At 37.3% G+C, this 19,678-nt stretch overlaps 3 protein-coding genes across 5 annotated transcripts in view; 1 reads left to right on the top strand and 2 right to left on the bottom strand.

The window, feature by feature from the left end:
• Positions 1 to 437: 437 nt before the first annotated feature.
• Positions 438 to 1,292, bottom strand: LOC117338919 (zinc finger protein 888-like). Its single transcript, XM_033900283.1, has one exon. The coding sequence runs from the start codon at positions 1,290 to 1,292 to the stop codon at positions 438 to 440; it is 855 nt and encodes a 284-aa protein (XP_033756174.1).
• A 168-nt stretch (positions 1,293 to 1,460) lies between these two features.
• LOC117340078 lies at positions 1,461 to 6,160 on the bottom strand. The gene is made up of 2 exons (XM_033901852.1): positions 6,099 to 6,160; positions 1,461 to 2,909 (listed from the first exon to the last, which is right to left on the bottom strand). The coding sequence occupies exon 2, from the start codon at positions 2,890 to 2,892 to the stop codon at positions 1,483 to 1,485; it is 1,410 nt and encodes a 469-aa protein (XP_033757743.1). The 5' UTR covers positions 2,893 to 2,909; positions 6,099 to 6,160; the 3' UTR covers positions 1,461 to 1,482.
• A 3,832-nt stretch (positions 6,161 to 9,992) lies between these two features.
• LOC117339907 (inositol polyphosphate-5-phosphatase A-like) overlaps positions 9,993 to 19,678 on the top strand; it is a 93,185-nt gene continuing 83,499 nt past the window's right edge. For all 3 annotated transcript variants that reach the window (XM_033901620.1, XM_033901619.1, XM_033901618.1), the window contains exon 1: positions 9,993 to 10,268. In XM_033901620.1, the coding sequence (XP_033757511.1) occupies positions 10,206 to 10,268 (63 nt within the window). In that variant the 5' untranslated portion in view covers positions 9,993 to 10,205. The remainder of the gene's footprint in view (positions 10,269 to 19,678) is intronic.

The following is a 19,678-nucleotide window of genomic DNA, read 5'->3' as shown; positions in this document are numbered from 1 at the left end:
ACATTAACTTTTGTCATCCTTAAATGTACTAATTTATGCAAAGCATTAGGCATTTTGGTAGAAAGAGTATTACAAAATGAACACACAGAGTGATCCATATAAATTGGTGTTGTAAAAGTACATAAACAAAATCTGTCCATATCCTGTTGATTGGTATACCCTTACTATTCTCATCTACACTTAAAGCCTCTTAGTCATATACCACAGGGACCTGGAATATGTTAGCCCAGGTGTATTTGGATGTATCCTAGAGTGTGTATTACTATTGCACATTTTTCTTTGTAATCTAAACCCAAAAACATGTAAAAATGAGCAACACACACCAAGGATAGGTCTAAATACACCAAGACAGTAAGAATTCTCAGGGTTCTGTTTCACAAACAAGCATGTATTATCGTTTTTGTTTTCCCAGATTCAGATCCAATCTGGCTGCTTCCTCACTTGTTTTCGGGTTCAAAGTCATGTTTTTTCATCCTGTGGTAATGGAGAAGATTGAGCTGGTTAAAGCTACTGTTACATGTAGAGCACTGGTATGGTCGTTCCTTGGTGTGAATCCACATGTGGATCTTGAGATTCCCCTTCTGGCTGAAGGATTTCTTACAACGTGAACATTTGAATGGCTTCTCCCCTGTGTGAACTCGAACGTGGGCCTGAAGACAACTTGTTGTTGGGAACAATCGTTTGCATATGAGACATGCTTTTTCATTATCAGTAGGCTCTCTCCGAGGTAGAAGGGCTGCTATATTTCTTGGCCTCCCTCTACGAGATCTTGGTATCTTTACAGCCTTTTCATCACAATATGCAGAACCTTTAGTTTCGGTTTCATTTGGTTTCCTTCTGTGACCAGTTTGAAGATGCATTCCTCCTCGTCTGTTTCTTAAACTTGCTGGTACTTTATTTTGGATGTCATAGTTTTCAGAAGGAAAAATTTGAAAATTATTTTTCTTAGGCCTTCCTCTTCCACATTTATTTTTCAGATGAAATGCTGAAACTTGACCAGTGTTTTCTTCTAGCTGTGGGTAACAGGATGACCTTTGGTTGTTGGAGTGATGGGTCAAAAAGCTATGTGATGTGAGGTCACTCAACCTACTGAATCCCTTGCCACATACCTGACATTTTTGCAAACGATGTGAAAGTTTAATATTTTGCCTACCTGGCAGCACCATGTAGTCGTCAAATTTACTTGCTGAAGAGTTTGAGCTAGACACACTAAATGATGAACTGCTCATCATTGAATTCATTCTATAACTTGTCCTACTGCTGCCTGGGAAAGATGATGAATTGCTTACCATCCTAGATACAGAATTATTCGTCCCATAATTAAAGATTTTTTCGTGGTTTTCTTTGTCATGCTGTCCGAGTGAAGTTCTGTAAAATGTATTACTGTTTCTAACATCTGCATCTTTACCTCCATTTTGTTCCATTTGACTTCCTGAACAATGAAATAAAGGTGGGATCAATCCAACAAGATTTCCATTGCTGTCAAATCCACTGATATTCCCCTAATGTACACAGCTTCCTGGATGAGCTGAAAGAGTTTGAGTGAATTTCTGTTTCTTTGTGCTCACTTGTTGATGTTCCATTCCCGTTAAAAACATTCCATTTCTGAACATTAGATTCACTTAGTACTGTGTAAGTTCGAGTTGTATTATAAGTCTGCCCTGTTTCAGTGTATATATTACAGTCTGATGCTATGCATTTTGGCAATGGTGGGTTACATTTAAGTTTACTAAAACCTTCTCTTTTCAGCTCTGTAGAATTATCGGAGACTTCACATTTTGACTGTAGTATGCTGGATCCATACATTTTTTCAATATTATTATCCTGTTTGTCCAGCAAAGGAATATGGAAAGCCTCATTTTTCAATTTTGACACACCAGGAAGACTCTGAGAGCATTTCTGCGTTCTCATGCTAGGCACACTATTCTGAGGAGCTTTATATTTCTGTACTGGATGCTGAAGTGCTTCACATTGCAGAACAGGATGCCGAAGTACTTCACATTTCTGATTCGGAATATTTGGAATAGGTGGTTTTGAGAGGCTAGGAATAAAGTCCATAGGTAATTCACATTGCAACACTGGTATGGTGTGTACATCAGTATTAGGATTTTCACATTTTTGCTGATGGGGTAAAGTATTCCCATTCTTTTCACATGTCAACTGTGGCATGCTTGGCTCAATATCCCTCAATTTTTCATACCTCTGATGTCCTTTTTGATGGTGAACCATAATCATGTGAGCGTTGAGGTCTCCCTTACGACAAAATCCAGTGCCACAAACTTCACATATACTCATTAGTCTATTTACCTGCCCAGACTTGAGGTGTGTTAATATGCCCCTACCTTTTTCCCATTTCTCATCATCTTCAATGTCGGACCAAGTGTCAGATATTGTATCAGATTTTGATATGGTGTCTGACTCACTATCCCACAATGAACTGTCAAGCTTGTCATCAGAGACATCTGTTGAACTTTTTTCCAGTCCTGCGTCAGTGTTTGTATCGGTGAAAGTTGTGTGATAATGATTGGTGATTTTCACTTCCTTGCATGAAATTGTTTGTGAAACATTGTATGTTACAGAACTTGTTAGATCACCAACAGGATGTAGCACATTTTGAATTTTTTGGAATGATGACAATGTAGCGGTTGGTCTTTTTTCATGAAATCCTCTTTTCAGATCATTTTTCAGAGTTGCCTCCCCTGCATAGCTAGTATTGGTTTGGTTATATCTCTCAAGTGTTACATCATCATCCATTCCTGCATTCACACAAGATAGAACCGCCTCGTTATAGCTGACACTGTGTCGATTACGTAAGCTGTATGGTCTTTGTGCTTCTTTACAAATCTTTACCTTGGACTTGTAAGGTTTATCAACACCTCTTTTCCCCACCATTGTCAATTACACATCTCCTGAAATACACAGAAGAGAAAATCAAAGATCTGTTATAATACAGACATTTTTTAACAAAGATGGTTAGCCTTAGAGCTGATAGCAAATGGCCTCTTATGATAAATACTTATATCAAAAACAAAAAGGATAAATGAACTTAAAAATTACAAAGACAATGGAACAAGACATCTGAGAGATCTTGACACCCACTATTGCATGATTTTTATTGGTTCTATGAAGTATTAACTTTTCTCTACTTTTCTCCTTTTAATTAACTCTTCTATTGGAAAAATACAAGATGGCTACTTATAGCCTGGCCATTTTGTTGGAACAGCTAGGGAACAAGGGAAATCTACACATGACATTTGAAAAAGATCTTTCCAAACTGTCAGAATCCAAGATGGTATAAATACGGCAGTCTGTTTTTTTGTTTTTTTTTATCAATGTCAAAATTTAGCATGCACATCTATGGACTATATGATATACATCTATGACATTTTAGAAATATTCTTTCAATACAATACACAATGTACTTCCCAAATATTAGTGATAATGATGCAGATCATTGTAGCATTAACGAGTAGACGTCCATACCTATTATTTTTTGCTAAAAATGTCAAAACTTATTCCTCTTGTCTACATCTGTTACACAGCCATTGGTACTCGTCGACAATCAAGCTAAGGTCAACATCTGTTTGGACAAGTGACGGTAGACAATCGTAGCGGTACCAGCTGTCACACCTGTCGCACCCAACCCAGAATCTGTCTTCGTCCGTCATTTTGATATTTTTTTTTCAAAACTGTGTCAGATCTACATTGGAATCATTACTTTTCTTTTGAATTATATATTTTGCTATAATTCTTTCAAAATACAGATTTTTCCATGAATGCTAACCTTTCCGGGAATGATGTTTGATGATATTTGATTGTACACTATATGATGACCATTGTCGTCTGCTCAAATTTGGATCATCGCCCTTGATAGAGATTATAAGACTCTTTCATATGTGTATATGTAGGATAGGGATATTCCACCCGAGGGGTCACAAAATGTGGTGAAACCCGAGGCTTGCCGAGGGTTTTACCACATTTTGTGATCCCAAGGGTGGAATATCTCTATCCTACATACACACATAATGAAAGAGTCTTTTTCTCTCATATCATTACCGAATTTCTGGCGAAAGTGTCCCTCAGCCATCCATTTTCTTCATTTTTTTAATTTTTTTATTTGACGTTTTTACTAAAAATACTTGTGATATTCTGAAAGATCATACCTTATTTTGGCAAACTAAGTTTGCACACAAATTTCATTCATTTTGTGGTTAAGTGATGAACGAATGAACAATTCGCCGATAAAAAATTACCGTAACTTGGCCGACTTTTACGTGGCCATGATAAAATTGTCAACATCCGAGAAAAAGGAGTTCTATCAACACTACTGAAAGCCAAAGCTGAAATGAGTTTTCCAACTTTACATATAATTTGATTTGCACCTCGACATATTTTATCATTTCACAGAATACACTGTACTTTTAAATGCAAGTCAATTTTTTTTTTTATAAAATACTACGTCACTGCATGACGTCACGACTGTCATCGGAATTCCATTCATAGTTCAAGGATATTGAGAGTGATGTTGATCTCGATCGCCATGACGCGGCGATGTTTCGTGGCTGGTAATTTTAAATTCACTGTGATTTTGGCAACTTCGTGTGTGAACCAGCAAACAGTGACTCTATACGAGTATTCGATCTTTTCTGTGACATAGGATTATATGTGTTTAACCGGTTGTCTTGATGGAATGACGAAGGTAGGTCAGTCGATAACGATGATCATATTGAAAGGCTAGGATGTCAGTTAGTTTTCATTGTTAGTCTACACAAATATAGACTCTGAGTTACAATTAAAATAAATATTTTATATGAACATCGAGGGGTGTCATTTTTACCGAATATTCGTTCCCATTCCCAACTTCCAAATACACAGGTTACTGAGTAGGCCTAGCAGTTACTGACAGTACAGTAGAGTAAACAAATTCCAGGCCACCCTGCGGACGCAAACGGAACCATTTCATAGGTTGTGATGTTTGACATTTTCTTTTTTATATTTTTTGATGTATGGTTTTTATTTTACTTCCTGTCATTGCCAGGTGATTGTGTGTGTTTACATTTTTTTAATGACAAATGACAAATCTGTCGGGTAGGCCAGTCTGTATTACTGTACTGTAACTGTTACAACAGGCCTGTAGGCCTATTCTACAGTAACGGAGTTATATGTTCGCTCAGATGAAATGTCTAATCGTTTAACCGTGTAGCCCTATTGGTTTACTGCTGATATGATATATATTTATCTAAGAATGTATGTATTTTTATAGTTAAGTCAAATGTTTCAAAACCGACACTGACGATAAGGACTGTCGGATGTAAACACAAGCAGACGACGTTGTGAGAGTTGTCCCCCTTGAATGGAGATTACTCCGCGCACGTGAAATGCTATGTAAGATAGATTTATCTTACATAGCTATCTTACATGGGCAAACTCTATCCAACATGGCGAGATATGAGAGAACTATCTTTACCGGAGGTAAGAAAGTGCTGTTACACCCCATAATAATCATGTGGAAAGAACGGACGGAAAGTATGATTTAGGAAAGGAGAAGCAAAAATAAGCAGTGCTCGAGCACTGGTCAGTATAGTCTTTGTCTATAGGTCTATACCAAATTATTATTTGACTTTTGGTGGTTTTCCTTTTTTAATTTCATAGTCAGTAAGGTGGACATCATAATAATTAATCAGAAACCCTTTGCTAGCGGAAGTTCATGGATCATTTGCATTCAAAGTCGCCCGAGTTTTCTCTGGTCCCGTCACCATGTCTGGTCTACACATGGTGACAGGGCCAGAGAAAACTCGGGCTACATTCAAAGAGGACCAACATAGCCATATCATTGTGCATATTTCCGATTTATGAACCATTCTACTTTCCTCCACACTGCATATGCGACCGGTCAGAATTTTTAGTCAGCGATTATGGTCAGTTTTAGCGGACTATCTTGCCTACCTAGACTAAAGGCCTCGTCTCGTCTCGACCACTCATTACCAATAATGGACACGTGCATGTGTAATTAACAGAGGAAAAATGGATGGAATTTTCTAATATTAGCAATTAAGGGTCATGTAGGGATAAACTTCTAAACTTGTCCGAATTGTTACCTTTCCTATAACCACCGTTTTTCTACCGGCTCAGGTCAATTTTCTTACCCGTTTTATCACCGGATGTAGGAGGGTGCACGTGAAAAGCGCCTTAATCTTGATCAATAACATGCTTGAACGACGAGTGAAGTTGTTGGCGGTGGTAAAATATGAAAACGTGATAGATTTTGTCATCAACTTTCATAACAATCTTTTTTATGAAATCGTCATAATTTATGCGTTGATACTTGATGTGATATCAAGCTTTTTGTATATGGTAAGGCACCAAAATGTTTAAAAGTGTTGAAATCCAGACGACGGAAAAAGCGTACGTGTAGGTAGGCCTACCTAGATCTAACGATAGAATCTATAGGCCTATGTTTGAATTTAAAACTATTTTTTTTATAGCTATGCTGTGCACTTACCATATAATTCAAGAATATTGGATAAGTTATCTTATCATATATACGAGAATTTGGGAATGATAGGCTATCTTGATGGTCTTTACTAACCACGGGTGTTTTCTTGCACGGATGGGTCTATCCGAGCTAGCATGATTTATTTTCCGTCAGATGAATATCATATATACAAGTCACTGTGAAATATTTCTCTCTTATGACAATCGAGAAAACGACTCAATTCTGCATTTTCATGTTATTACAGAAACAAGATTAGTAAAAATGTAATACATCTTTAAAAGTTGCCTCATAATTGTTATAAAAGAAACTAAATCTAACATAGATTCTAGAATAATCGACGAATACCCGCAATGGAGGATGATCATGATTCCATTTCTTTTTTTCTTTCTTTTGTTTTCTTTCTTCTTCTTTTCGGTTATAAATCCTCGAGTCAGTCATGTATGTTACTGCGGAAAGAGTTTAGTTTAGTTTTTTTCAGTGATATCTAGAGCTAGCTTCCGCTGAATCTTCTTGCTCTGACTAGCCATTTTGTCAAGTGCTTTGCTAATATATGTCAGGAAGCACTGTTAGTCTCTAATAGGCGTGTCTCTTAGGAAACTTGTGTTTAGGCGGCAGACTGTAACGGGAGTCCGTCTGTTTCATGACTGTAATGTCTACTTTATATATGTTCAGCAACCTTAGTCAGTGTTCTGTCGGCCTTAGTTACAGGTTTACCACCTACATGACCCCGCCTATCGTTAGGTTTCGTCTCACCGACTATATAGTCAGTGTTCTGTCGGCCTTAGTTACTGGTTTACCACCTACATGACCACGCCTATCGTTAGGTTTCGTCTCAGTTTCTTGTGCTCCGTTAGGGCCAAATTTCCAATATCGCTCCTTCGACCTAAACGCGAAGGAGCGAAAACACGATGGCGAAGGAGCGAAGTAGCGAAGGAGCGAAAATACGATATCAAAGGAGCGAAAACAAGATGGCGAAGGAGCGAAGGAGCAAAAATACGCTCCTTCGCTTCTTCTCTCCTTCGCGCTCGGAGGTTGGATGGAGATATATTTGACGCATGCCCAGTCTAAAAAATGGCGACACGTGGGGAAGATTTTCATAATGTTTTCGCTCCTTCGTCATCGTATTTTCGCTCCTTCGCTTCTTCACTCCCCGGGCTCGCCATCGTGTTTTTGCTCTTTCCCGTTTAGGTCAGGTTTCGTCTCACCGACTATATAGTTCATGTTCTGTCGGCCTTAGTTACTGGTTTACCACCTACATAACCCCGCCTTTTGTTAGGTTTCGTCTCGCCGACTATAGTCCGTGTTCTGTCGGCCTTAGTTACTGGTTTACCACAGGTCTACATGGCCCTGCCTATCGTTAGGTTTCGTCTCATCGACTATAGTCCGTGTTCTGTCGGCCTTAGTTACTGGTTTACCACCTACATAACCCCGCCTTTTGTTAGGTTTCGTCTCGCCGACTATAGTCCGTGTTCTGTCGGCCTTAGTTACTGGTTTACCACAGGTCTACATGGCCCTGCCTATCGTTAGGTTTCGTCTCATCGACTATAGTCCGTGTTCTGTCGGCCTTAGTTACTGGTTTACCACCTACATAACCCCGCCTTTTGTTAGGTTTCGTCTCGCCGACTATAGTCCGTGTTCTGTCGGCCTTAGTTACTGGTTTACCACCAACATGACCACGCCTATCGTTAGGTTTCGTCTCGCCGACTATAGTCCGTGTGCTGTCGGCCTTAGTTACTGGTTTACCACAGGTCTACATGGCCCTGCCTAGGTTTCGTCTCGTCGACTCTCGTCAGTATTCTGTCGGTGTTCCAGTCTTATTCTGCATGTTGAAGCCAGTTCCCGCTGTCTTGTCTGTATTCACAAGCGTCTTCCAGTACTCTACTTCTTCCATGGTTAGCCTACATCAATATTCACCATTCGTGTAAGGTGGTCCCTACAGGGGATGAAAAGTTATAGTGTCTGCTTTAGTGTATCGCTGTACAAGAACCGACGATGTTCTCGAGTCTTAGCTGCGGATAGGACGTTCAATAATGATGTACCAAATCAAACCCACGCAGGGGAGGTCGTCCTTAAATGACCTTAGCTGTGAATAGGACGTTCAATAATGCTGTACCAAATCAAACCCACGCAGGGGAGGTCGTCCTTGAATGACCTTAGTGTGGATAGGACGTTCAATAATGCTGTACCAAATCAAACCCACACAGAGGATGTCGTCCTTGAATGACCTTAGTGTGGATAGGACGTTCAATAATACTAAACCAATTCAAACCCACACAGAGGAGGTCGTCCTTGAATGACCTTAGTGTGGATAGGACGTTCAATAATACTGCACCAAATCAAACCCACACAGAGGAGGTCGTCCTTGAAAGACCTTAGTGGGGGATAGGACGTTCAATAATGCTGTACCAAATAAAGACAACCGAATCAAACCCACACAAGCTGATGGTAGGACGTTCAAAATACTGAACCAAATCAATTCACACTTTTCTGATGCAAGGTTTGGTTTGGTTTATTTTGTTTAACGTCCTATTTACAGTGGTCATTTCCCGGACTTATCTTTATATGAAATAAGAATACATGTACATTTGTATATATTACGGGTATTTCTGACTAGACGATTAGGTGCCGTAGCTAGATCGTGAGTTCGAGGCGAAGTCCGGGCACGAGTCATGTATATATGTCTCTTCTTAAACATTGCGTTATTTGTGTAAAAAAAAAAACAAAAAAAAACAACAAAAAACAAGAAAAAAAACCTTACAATATCAAGAAGCACAATAGATATAGAGTCTATACATTTTTTTGAAAAGCTATCAGGAAGAGAAAAAATGTCAGCAAACCCATCCTTGTTTGACTAATTAATAGAAATAGGCTTTCTGCTAAGATTAGCTTCTTGTTACCACCATATTTACCTTTCTCAGAAAAAAAGTTTGACTCTGATATAAGAACTTCACTGTCTCTTTCTTCTTTAATGTGTTCGATTCTTGTCGGGGCACTGGGCATGAATGTGTTTTCCTCTGTTCTTTCGCCTGTCTGGAATAGGGCCTACCTCTTTATGATCTGAAGTACTGGAAAGACCTCCAGTCGAGTATATTTTCCATCATCAATCTTTATTTCCCCCTATTGGAGATTTTGTTTTGTTTACAATGAAAGTGCATGAAATTAAAATGTAAATTATAAATATTAAGTTAAGTTGAGGTCGAATATGAATGATATCTAGATCTAGAATGTCTGCATATTTTTTTTTATAATTAATTGCTGTAAAAATCTTGACAACACAAATAGTTTGGAAACAACTCTTAGAATTTAAATATAAACTTTATTCATATTACAACAAGTTATATCAACTTATATTAGCCTGATTAAGCTTGTTGGTCTTAGGGTCTGTGTGTGTGTGTTCTATTCGAATACTAAGGGGTCGCTCGTTTGGTAATTCTAACTGTGCGAATGCCTGTTCCACAAGAGTAGTTCCCCTTGTGGCGCTTTTCCGTTGTTTACCAGAAGTGACGTCAAGGCAAGCACTGCTACTTCAGCCGAAGTAAACGAACCTGTCAGTGTGTGGAAATTACACGACCTGTAGTTCAGCTTGTTACATTTGATTCTGCAAAATGGATAATCTGTTGTTTTGGCTAAATGTGTGATATATATTGTGTGTTGATATGACGATTTTGTAAATAGGAGCTGTCTGCTTGGGCAGGTGTGACTGGCCGCTATGGACGGGCCATACACTCGAGTTTTACTTATAAGCGCAAATGTTGGTTCCATTTTCGAGGATGTAAGTATTAAGCTTAAACATAACTTTGCTAGTGAAATATATTGATTTTTTTGCGCATTGATGTTTTTGGTGTATGGGGGTATTATTTGTGTCTGTAAGGTGATAACGTGTATGCGGCAATGTTTACAAATACAACTGTGTCTTGCATATATGCTAGACCAGTAGGCCCGGTGCTGTAATGAAGGGCAGACCGTCTGTTTACTATCTATCGACTCCCCGTAAACAATCCACGCTGTCGACTTATCTTAATTGAGAAAGTATCTGCTAATGTGTAAAATCGACAAACGTCCTGCTGTGGGGGTTGAATGACCAATGACATGGCAGAGTTACAATCCACAGAGGTTACTGTAGAGAGTAGGTTAAACAACTTCTATAAAACATTTGATTGCATAGTAAATGCATTCCACAACAACCAACGACTTTTAACTGAAGATCAACTTACCAGACACAATTGATGTTTGTATGACATTAAATGTCATTAAAACACAAAGATCTGTGATGCATGTCATCCATTGTTATTTGTGCACAATAACCAAAAATCATATAGCTAGGCATCACTTGTAACCAACCAATGAGTTACCTGTAGCTGTGAAATATAATACACAAAAGAATGCACTTATTGGGCAGTTGTAGGTAACTTATTGGAGAGCGGTAGCTTATTGGACAGTTACAGTTTTGAATGAGCATATACTTGTGCTAGTCAATGGAAAGCATTATCAATATCAGCAACAGCTTGACATATGCATGCAAACAAAGTGTGATATATCTTGGATGAAAACATGTTAGATATGGTGTTGAAATATGTTTTTTTCCCAGAATCACAGAAATGTATTGTTATCACTTCAATAAATCAATCACATTATTTGAATTTTATCCATTTCAATCATGAATGCTGGTGATCAAGATGTACTCACTGTGCATATATATTATATCTATAGGTTGTGTTATAGGAACCAATTACCTTCACTGTGATCAGATGACATTATAAAAAAAAGTATAAATTCCTCTCAGGCATATTTTATACACCTGTAAATTCATGCCATTGTGCAAAAGCATGCAAAGTATGTTACAGGACAAATGTATCATATACTCATCTAATATGGAAAATATTAACACGAAGAGGGATCAATGTGGTTAAGTAAGATGTAACTGCCTCAAACTTACTCGGCAACCATTATTGTTATAACGGTGGGTGCAGTTGCAGTTCACCAGTCAAAATGGCTGTTTATTTCCTTCCATCTGATTACTCTTTTGGTAATAGTAATGAATACTGTGAATTGTTTTAATTTAAACAAATTATTATCGATATAAAATGTGTGTTGGAAATATTAATGTAAGTCTAACTTCTGTTGAACTGACTTTATTAGATATAGCATTAATAGTTGTTATGATCGAATGATCCTGACACACTTTGTCAGCAAATTAAAACATACCGTATTGCAGTAGCTAGAAATTTTCATGTTTGGTCGTGAACCTATTTGTAACAACCATATATATATTACATACAAAGGTAGATTAATGGTTGGATGTCAACAACTTGACTTATTTGACAAATTTTCACAGCTTTTCTATGTATGGCTAAAGTTTTGATGTTTTGGACACTAAGTTCAGACTTTGTGGTGCAATACTTAGATTTATAGTTATTAGTGCTACTCTTACAAATTTTGGCATTCTTTCTGGTATCATCAAACTTTATGGTTACTATGCATGGTTACTGGTAATATGATACTAGTCTTTTTGTGATTGCTTATTGGGGCCAATTTTATACATGCATTTACCCCGCAAGTAAAATCCCCAACATTTACAGTAATTACATGGAACTGAAAAATACTCCCCTCCTGATTCACAAATTTTCTTCCTAATATGAGGCAAAAAGGACCCATCCCAAACCAGTGAAGAAAACCCCTGATCAAAATATATAGATATATATTTTTTCTAAATCTCAATACTCCCCTTCCGGATATGGCTATTCAAGTTGAGACACTAACCTGATGGGAAGTCAAGCCAGACATGAAACAAACATGCAGCATGTATAAACATGTGATTTCGACTTGTTGAGGTTATAATTACAAAGGTAAAATGATGGAAATTAGATTCTTATCAATGTTTTAACGTCATGAAATTTGGAAGGTAGACTAAACAAAATATAATAATATTCTAAATTGTCTAGTCCTAAAGGCTAAAGGGATGGTACAAATATATGTTTTCTAACTTTGATTTTATTACCCTGGTTCAATTACAAGGACTTGTGTACTATTTGTCAAGTGCTAGAGGTCATATCCTGACAAATTGATGATTTACAGCGATTTGAAATGTTAACAGTTCAATTAACACCCACCACTTGTCATGTCTGACCTGCTTTATGCTGGAAATTAATTACCAAAGAGTATGTATATATATGTACATGTATATATGTGTAATGTGTCAATTACGTGCAGTAAATACATACTTATACTCCTACGCATACATACCTATACTAGCTATAGCTATATACCATCGACTGTAACATCATACTGTACATGTCTACTTTAACTTCCTGTGTTTTGTTTAATTTTGTTTTGTATGACTTTTTATCTATATGGATGTTATTTTTTCTGTAATACTTGGATTACTAAATTAAAAAAAAAATACGTATCAGATGACAGCCATCAAATGTAGACAGCAATAGCTGTTTATATCATATTATGTACATCAAAGGAAATTTTTTTTTAGAAATTTAAACGAATTTTAAAATCTAAAAACTGTATGACAAAATTTTTGATACAGGATGTACAGTTTATAATGCAATGTAAATGATGTGTTAAAATATTTAATATTTTGCACGTAGATCGTGATTGTTAGCTAGATGAAAACATGAACTTATATAGATCGTGATTGTGAGCTAGATGAAAACACGAACTTGTCTAGTTCTACTCATGAATAAGTAGTATTTTAAGAATGTTTTCGAATCAAAATTCTGAAAAAATCAAAATCTATTCAACCCTTCTTACACTGTACATGTATTTATGTATACATTTTGAGTTGTTAAAACATATCAAAGATCAAAATCAAAGTCTCGGTTATACATACTCATCAGTGAAGTCTTATGAAATTCTTTCACATGGATCACATGACATGTACAGTGACAGGGAACATTATGGGGTATCAATTGCAAGTTGGTAGAGAATGAAATGATGAAAATATGTGTGTATCTTTAAACCAGTGAGACTCCAACCATGTATTTGTTACAAATGTTCCCTGTAATATGCCAAATCAATTAAATGGGTGACCTAAAGGCCTGCGGTGGTCCATCCAGTTAACAAGGTACCCCACCCTGGTAACCATGGTAACTGTTGATTAGTATGTATATCTATATGTACTGATCACGTACATGTGTATACTGGTATCTATATATGTACTAGCAGAAAAAAGAAAACGCAAATTTATTTTCGATAGTTATAATTTTACATGATTGTTTGATGGTGTGTTCATGGTGCGGGTTTCTCGATTATTTCATCATTACTGAATACATTTTAATTTTTGCTGTCCTATCACAAACGGTGTTTGAGTGAATACTAAAACAAGGGTACCCTATGACGTTTCCTGATTGAAATCAGTAGTGTGTGTGTGTATGTGCACATCCCTGGCATCCGTCGCTGCTCTTTGTAATAACTCGACTTAACATTAACCCCATCAAGGTGTTTATTGCCTTTTGCGGGTTATTATTCCACTCATGAATAAGGGCCTGCGTGAGTTAAGTTATATGGGACGTTGACGTGCTTCCTAACCCTTCTGTCCAAGAACTGGAACGTTGTTTTGAGCCTTATTAACATGGGGACTCTCGTTGTCCTGCTGCAGCATAAGGTTACATTGACGGATGAGAGGAAGAACGTGTGGTCTCAAGACCTGAGCCCAATATCTTATTGCTGTTATAAGATTACCATTGTTAACCACAAGAGGCGTTTTCACAGACCCTCCCCCAAATCTGTCGCTTTTCGTTAGGCAAGTGTCAAAATTTCGCTCACCACGATGTTGGCAGTGAAAAACGTGCGTCTTCAATGAGCCAAATGAAACCGATTAGGTTCATGTGCAATCAGTAGTGTTGGGAATCGGTTGAATTTTTGTGATCGATCATCACTTGTGTGTAACCGATCGATGATCGATTAAAATCGATTAATTTCCAAATGTATATTTTGTATTCATGTCTCAATATTTTGTGAAATGCTTTCAACAACAATTTCAGTAACTAATAACTGTTATACCTATATAGCTACATGTATACTATCTTCCTGTATGTTTATTTGTTTATTACACAGATAAAAATGAACCAAAATTGTTTTTTTTGATAATTTTATTCAACACATAAAAAACAACAACAAAAGGATTGTTCATTGGAGTATTTAGCTCATTGGAAATTTTTGCACGGGCTGTAAAATGCTTTAATCCATCCGTTATCGAAAGTCTAATATACTATAATACTTTGAAAACAAAAGTAGAACTGTGACTTACCATTGAAGGAATACGACTTTCTGCACATTTTATAAATAGTTTTTGTCATATTTAAAGTATCAGTACTTAACAGACCTAATGCTTCTTGTTTTCATTAAAAACCAAAATGTTTCCATAAAATAGACCCTGTACGTTTACCGGGAAGAAGGATTGTATACATTGACGTTGCTTCCATAGCTATTCGCTTATGTTCTCACAAACAAAATCTTAGTCATCGGTAGGTTTGCATTCCTCCTAGTATTACAACACTACCAGTTATTGCGACGCTTGATTTTGTATGATACAAGCATAACCATTTCCCGCAAGCGACTGTGTTGTAGACATTGTCAAGCTGAACTTGCGGATGTTTATCTGAAATCCGGCGAATATATTTTCATAAAACCTGAAGTAGGACACTTCCGACTAAACTCGATTACATATTTCTTACTCGATTAATTGATCAAAGGTCTCAAACAAGTGATACTTGACGAACTCGATTAATCGGAACACCACTAGCAAGCAGCACTGTATTCGACGTTGATGCCGCTTCTGCGTAAGTGGCGGACCAACATAGGGATGTCATGGCCATAAATGAACTCCCGCAACCAATTTCTAACTGCTGACAACTTGACATGCTGTCTCCGTTGCCGTCTGAAATCGGTTAGGGAGGTGCGAGAAAGGTATATATGTGTCTGTATCTTGAAGTCGTGACGTAACGCGATGTCTTGAGCTCCTGGGACGGTCATCCAATTCTCCCTGTGATTCTGAGATGTCCAACTAAATGGGATAATGTTGTCTCATGTACACCATATTGCTAGGGCTACATGACATATACATAGCGAATGCCCCTGCATTATCAGAGCAATGGCCCTACCCCTTTCGACTTAACTCAAACCCAAAATTTCACTGTGCAATTGTTGTGAAACTGATCTGTAGTGTTCAAGTGTTCGATTTGTAATGATTTACTTAAGCTTGTACTACATATAGTGCAAGAATACCTTGGATGCATGCTTCTTGAAAAATCTGCTGAAAGCATGTAGCATTGAGCAGGTCACGGTGGACTGAATTTTAATTGAAGAACATTCTCACAGTGCGAAAAGCTGGCTCAGTGTGAAATTTAATTGAATTTACACCACATGTCTTAAAGTTATAATAGAAAAACCGAACTTGTGTTTCTTTTTTCCGCTAGTATATATATATACCAATATTGTACTGTGTGTCCTAAAAATAAAAACTGTAAAACTTACTAGTACATTACCCTGAGTAACAACTTTATGTAGTATATTGAAAAGGGAAATACATGCACAGGAAAGTTTTGTCAATTTAGTAAATTTTTAGTTAATAATAACCCTTCAGAGATTATATGAGTGAAAATTAAAATATTTTTTGAATGTCCCATAATAGGTTTTCTGCACTGTTCATCATATTTGACCATGGGAGTAATATATAAAAGAAATCTATCATAGAGCTTCTATGATGATGTTATGTTTGTTCTTATGGAGGGGCCGCGGTGGCCGAGTGATTATATTAAGGTGTACCGACAGAGTTCGAAACCTACGTGGGGCAGTTGCCAGGTACTGACCGCAGGCCGGTGGTTTTTCTCCGGGTACTCCGGCTTTCCTCCACCTCCAAAACCTGGCACGTCCTTAAATGACCCTGGCTGTTAATAGGATGTTAAACAAAAACAAACCAAAATTGTTCAATTATGGTCCCAAACTTATTTAAAGTTATTTCTTAATCTCCCCTGAGAATCAGACAAATCTTGGAGATCAAAGTTTATAATTCTTATATTCTGGATACGGGGCCAGTTGACAAGCGGTCCGTCGGTTAGGATGAATTTGGATAGGTCAAGGTCATTATGGGTTGATGTCTTCTTACTATAGCACATATATAATGTTATGAAGCAATATTCAATTCACATCAACTGTCAGTTGCCACAGCTAAATGTTTTAGGGATAGAGGTTCAATTATGCATGATCATGATAAAACATTTAATCAAAATAAATCTTATTGTCATATAAGACCAGTCTAAAGATAACATAAAAGCACAATTGAGCCACCTTCTATATTACATGTACATGAATGTACATAAAAAATGTATAGACCCCCCCCCCCCCCCCATAACATAAAAGTGAATGTTTGCCTGTTTGAATCCCTTCTGGATTGGTTCTCTTCTTCTTATAAGACAAAATAAAATTAGGAAATTAAATTTTTTAATGATTCCAGGTAAAGTACTACATTATTGTAGTATGGCCTTTAAATCTGACGTTTTGTACATTTATAATCCGGGAAAGATCAGTTGTCTCATACTATAATTGTTAGGAATGTCGGAATGCACAGTGATGAATTAGTATCGGTAAAAAAAATTCTGGTCTGTTGTTTCATTGATTGAAGTGTTTGTGATGCTGATGATGGGACCAGAGGTACCGGACTGTAACAAATGGATGTGTGATGTGTTCCACCCTTCTTTATCCTTCTCATACAATTTATTTGGTGCTATGTATCACCCAAACTAATTATATATATAATCAGTATAGTGATTTAATTTATCAGTGTTATTTCACTACATGCTGATTAGTGAAAACACCTCTCACAGGTCTAGATACCTCTCACAGGTCTAGATACCTCTCACAGGTCTAGATATATCGTGATATTACATGGAAACCTACAGAATCATTCAATACGAGGTGATTAGAACAGTCCAAAACCATGTTTGCACCTCACAGGTGAATATTACTTCACCTTCCCTTTCTTTGCATGAGCATCTAGAAGAGAGCATCCGGTACCGTTTGAAAAGATTTCAATTTGGAAACCTTGGAGACAGATCTCTAGCTACAACCATTGATTTTGACCTTTTTCACACAGTACATAGATGAAAACTCAATCAGAGGCTTGAATAAGTCTGGCTTTCTATCAATGCATGTATCTGGGCCAAGTGGTTAATAATGTTTCAGAATTATTGTAAAATAAACAAATTTATTCCTATATTTGTTTGAAAATGTTCTTTGAACTGTTATTAAGAGAAGAGTTCAAGCAAAACACTGCACAGTTTGCTAACAAACACATACCACAGGTTTAAAATTTCTAATCAATATGGTACAGTCATGCAATTTATGGTTGTAGGAGACTTTCGATGGTCTTTACGAAAAATGTTTCCTGTCTAGCCAGAACTATATATCTTAACTATAGTGTGTACAGGCATGTTCATGTATATGTGCTGTAGACGCATGCTAGACTGTCAAAACTACTGGTTTCCAGGTACATTGTAAGTGTATATTAGTCAGAGGAATTTTCATATACTGCCTACAGATGATAGCAGTACCCTTTACCATTTTAAAAAAATGACCATTGCTCTGATAAGGTATATATATATATGTATGTATATTCAAGAGTTCTGGAACATTTTATTCTGCCATTGGCAATGCAACATGGTTGCTGTGGCCTCTGTTTGACATAAGATATGTATGGTCCAATTCTCTCCAGGGGTACATATATATATAGTTTTAGGAAGGTAGATAACAGTTTTGACAGTTAAAATTGTATATGAAATATATTGTTACCTTGAATATTCAGGATATCTCAGTGTTTTCATGATCCCACTGACTTTTTGATAACAATGTGTTTCATAAAAAAAAAAAATTGATTATAAAGTAGCTATAGGTATTACATAAAGCTTGGTCAGTGATTAATATGTCTGATCATTACGTTAATCATTTATACAGACCAAGTGATTTTAATGATTTTTAGTTGAAATGTTATATGTTAATTAGCCAATGAACAGGTTGATGTACAATTATTATAAAATTTAGATGATACTCTCTTCAGACTTCATTTTTAGCCCACCATCATCAGATGGTGGGCTATTCAAATCGCCCTGCGTCCGTGGTCCGTCGTCCGTCCGTCCGTCCGTCCCTCCGTCCGTCCCTCCGTCCGTCCGTCCCTCCGTCCGTCCGTAAACAATTCTTGTTATCGCTAATCCTCAGAAAGTACTGAAGAGATCTTTCTCAAACTTCATATGTAGGTTCCCCTTGGTGCCTAGTTATGCATATTGCATTTTGGGACCGATCGGAAAACAAGATGGCCGACAGGCAGCCATCTTGGATTTTGACCATTGAAGTTTGTTATCGCTATTTCTGAGAAAGTACTGAAGGGATCTTTCTCAAATTTCATATGTAGGTTCCCCTTGGTGCCTAGTTATGCATATTGCATTTTGGGACCGATCGGAAAACAAGATGGCCGACAGGCAGCCATCTTGGATTTTGACCATTGAAGTTTGTTATCGCTATTTCTGAGAAAGTACAGAAGGGATCTTTCTCAAATTTCATATGTAGGTTCCCCTTGGTGCCTAATTATGCATATTGCATTTTGGGACCGATCGGAAAACAAGATGGCCGACAGGCAGCCATCTTGGATTTTGACAATTGAAGTTTGTTATCGCTATTTCTGAGAAAGTACAGAAGGGATCTTCCTCAAATTTCATATGTAGGTTCCCCTTGGTGCCTAGTTATGCATATTGCATTTTGAGACCAATCAGAAAACAAGATGGCCGACAGGCAGCCATCTTTGATTTTGACAAATGAAGTTTGTTATCACTATTTCTGAGGAAGTACTGAAGGGATCATTCTCAAATTTCATATGTAGGTTCCCCTTGGTGCCTAGTTATGCATATTGCATTTTGAGACCAGTCAGAAAACAACATGGCCGACAGGCAGCCATCTTGGATTTTGACAATTGAAGTTTGTTATCGCTATTTCTCAGAAAGTACAGAAGGGATCTTCCTCAAATTTCATATGTAGGTTCCCCTTGGTGCCTAGTTATGCATATTGCATTTTGAGACCAATCAGAAAACAAGATGGCCGACAGGCAGCCATCTTTGATTTTAACAAATGAAGTTTGTTATCACTATTTCTGAGGAAGTACTGAAGGGATCATTCTCAAATTTC

This window comes from Pecten maximus, chromosome 12 (assembly GCF_902652985.1).
Source record: "Pecten maximus chromosome 12, xPecMax1.1, whole genome shotgun sequence".
Taxonomy (NCBI): domain Eukaryota; kingdom Metazoa; phylum Mollusca; class Bivalvia; order Pectinida; family Pectinidae; genus Pecten; species Pecten maximus.
The sequence above is the reverse complement of the archived record's forward strand: the minus strand, read 5'-3'. Positions and strand labels throughout refer to the sequence as shown.

Bases quoted from the DNA above. Each gene is read 5' to 3' on its own strand.
- LOC117338919 (XM_033900283.1), bottom strand. From the start codon at position 1,292: ATGGTAAGCAATTCATCATCTTTCCCAGGCAGCAGTAGGACAAGTTAT.
- LOC117340078 (XM_033901852.1), bottom strand. From the start codon at position 2,892: ATGGTGGGGAAAAGAGGTGTTGATAAACCTTACAAGTCCAAGGTAAAG.